General features: G+C 64.3%; 1 protein-coding gene across 1 annotated transcript in view; it reads right to left on the reverse strand.

Annotated features, from left to right (window-relative positions):
- Positions 1–869: 869 nt before the first annotated feature.
- Positions 870–2,137, reverse strand: part of HAP1 (huntingtin associated protein 1) — a 19,909-nt gene continuing 18,641 nt past the window's right edge. Inside the window, 1 exon segment of the mRNA XM_019472881.1 lies at positions 870–1,269. Within this exon segment, the coding sequence (XP_019328426.1) occupies positions 870–1,269 (400 nt within the window).

Here is a 2,137-nt window from a genome sequence, read left to right on the forward strand (position 1 = left end):
GGGCGGGGGGGCAAGCGGGTGGGATTCGCCCCCAGCCTCACCAGGAAGTGCAGGACAGAGACCCAACAGCACACAGTGGCAGACACGGCACATGGCAGCAGACACAGCACACGAGCTGCTTTGTGGCTTCGTATTTATTTGACTGGGGACAGGGCACAGCCTGGGGTGAGGTACACAGCTGGTGGGAGCAACAGCTACACCCCAAGAAACACCCACTGCAGATGTCCCCTGAGCCAGGGGTGCTGCTGCTACTGCTATTCGGTGGGCAGGAAAGAGTTTAAAACCAGCATTCTCTTTAAAAGTCAGCCCAGGTGCTGGCCAGGGGCCCAGCCTGTGGGCGGGGGGGGGAGAGGTCTCACCCCAGCACATGCGTGTCCCTCCCAGGACAGCCCAAGCCCAGGCTGAGCATTTGCCTTTGCTGCAGCAGCCCGGACAGCCCCAAAGGGCCGAGCTGCCCCTCATTCCTTGGACAGGCTCAGCAGAAGCAGGAACAGTATTTATTGCCAGCAACCGGCTCCTGCAAAGGGTCCATACCCGCACAGTGGAGGCCAGGGTCAGCCTGCACCCCCTGCCCAGAGCTGGCTCCCCCCAGAGCCCCGAGCATCGCCCCACACAGCTCCCTGCACACAGGACCCCCGCCACCGCGTAACACAGGGCCAGGGGAGCATCACGCTGGGACTACGGGGCACCGCAGGGTTGTGTCCTGGCAGCCAGGGCAAAGCTCCTGTGAGCTGGTGCCGGGAGCACTACCGGGACACCACCAGGAGCTGAGGCTGAAAGCCTGTCCCGTCTCCATTTCCCCACGGACAGGCGATGAAGAGGGCGGAGGACACGTCTTGTCCTGAGAGCTTGCAGGCTCCGCAGCGACGTCACGTCAGCGCACTCCTGGCTCCCCTGCGCTCTCCCCGGGTGTAGGACATCTCCCCTCTAGCCACCACCTTGTCCAGCCCCAGGCGCCGCAGCTTCTCCACCAGGTTCAAGCTGAAGATGCTGCTCCTGGGTGGGGGTCTGTCCTGCCCCCCGCCCGCAGGCAAGGGCCAGGTCTCAGCATGCTGGGGGTCCTGGGAGGGGAGCGGGGGGGCCCACCACGACCCAGTCCCTGGCACCGAGGCAGAGATGCCCCGCACCAGCAAGAGCCTGACGAGTCCCATGGGGGTGCTCGGGGGTCCGGGGCCAGGCACCAGCACAGGGGAAGACAGCTCTGGCGAGGGACTGCCGAGGCTCAGCCCCTCAAGGGGCCCACAAGAAGGCACGACAGCGTTATACAGGCTGGAGGGGAAGAGAGAGCAGAGGCGGGGGTCACCAGGGGCCCTTCTCCCAGGGGATGCTGCTGCAGGGACCAGGGAGTCCTCAGGCAGAGCAAGGCCCCCTTTCCTCCTTCCTACATGCTCATTCACCTAATGAGCCTCAGGCTGTGGGAGACCCCCATGATTGCAGCATTGCCCAAGGGCCCCAAAGGTCATGGCACCATGCTGGGGGGCCTGCAGCCGTGCCCTCCACAGCTCCCAGGCAGGCAGAAGGGGATGGGACTTGGTTGCTGCTCCACAAGCATTTTCAAACATGCAGGGTTTTGTCTAATAGTACACAGTGAACTCTAGCTCACACCAACCCCCAACGAGCCTTGGAGGGGCTCATTAGGGCTAAGCAACAGTGCTCATTAAGGGGCAGGCAGGGTCCATCCCCAGCCCAGTGCCTGGCTCCTCCAGCCCCACCTGGGGAAAGGTCCTGGTTTATGCACAAGTCCAGGCAGGAGGAAATCCATGTCCGCTCCCAGGGAAGGCGACTCCCCATCAGCATCGGGAGCAAACGCTGCTCTTGCCCCAGGGAGCTGCTCCCCAGGGTGAGCCCGGTCTCATCCACCCAGAGGACGGCTCTTCTTCCCATCAAGGTGCTGCAGCACAGAGGCCGGGGGCAGGAGGGGGGGCTGGTCCCAGCCCCCCAGGGGGTGTGCAGCCCTGGGCATGCAGCCGCTCAAGCGGCCAGATTCGGGGACATTTAGAGTGCCAGGCATCTCTCGGAGCATCAGAGGCTACAGGTGGCCCCCAGCCTGCTGCTTCCTCGAGCTGCACGGAGCCAGGCATGGGGTGAGAAGGAGAGGGTTAGGGTGGGACGGGGGGGCTGGGGTGGCGGTGGAAGG

This window comes from Aptenodytes forsteri, unplaced genomic scaffold, assembly GCF_000699145.1.
Source record: "Aptenodytes forsteri isolate BGI_AS27 unplaced genomic scaffold, ASM69914v1 Scaffold492, whole genome shotgun sequence".
NCBI lineage: Eukaryota > Metazoa > Chordata > Aves > Sphenisciformes > Spheniscidae > Aptenodytes > Aptenodytes forsteri.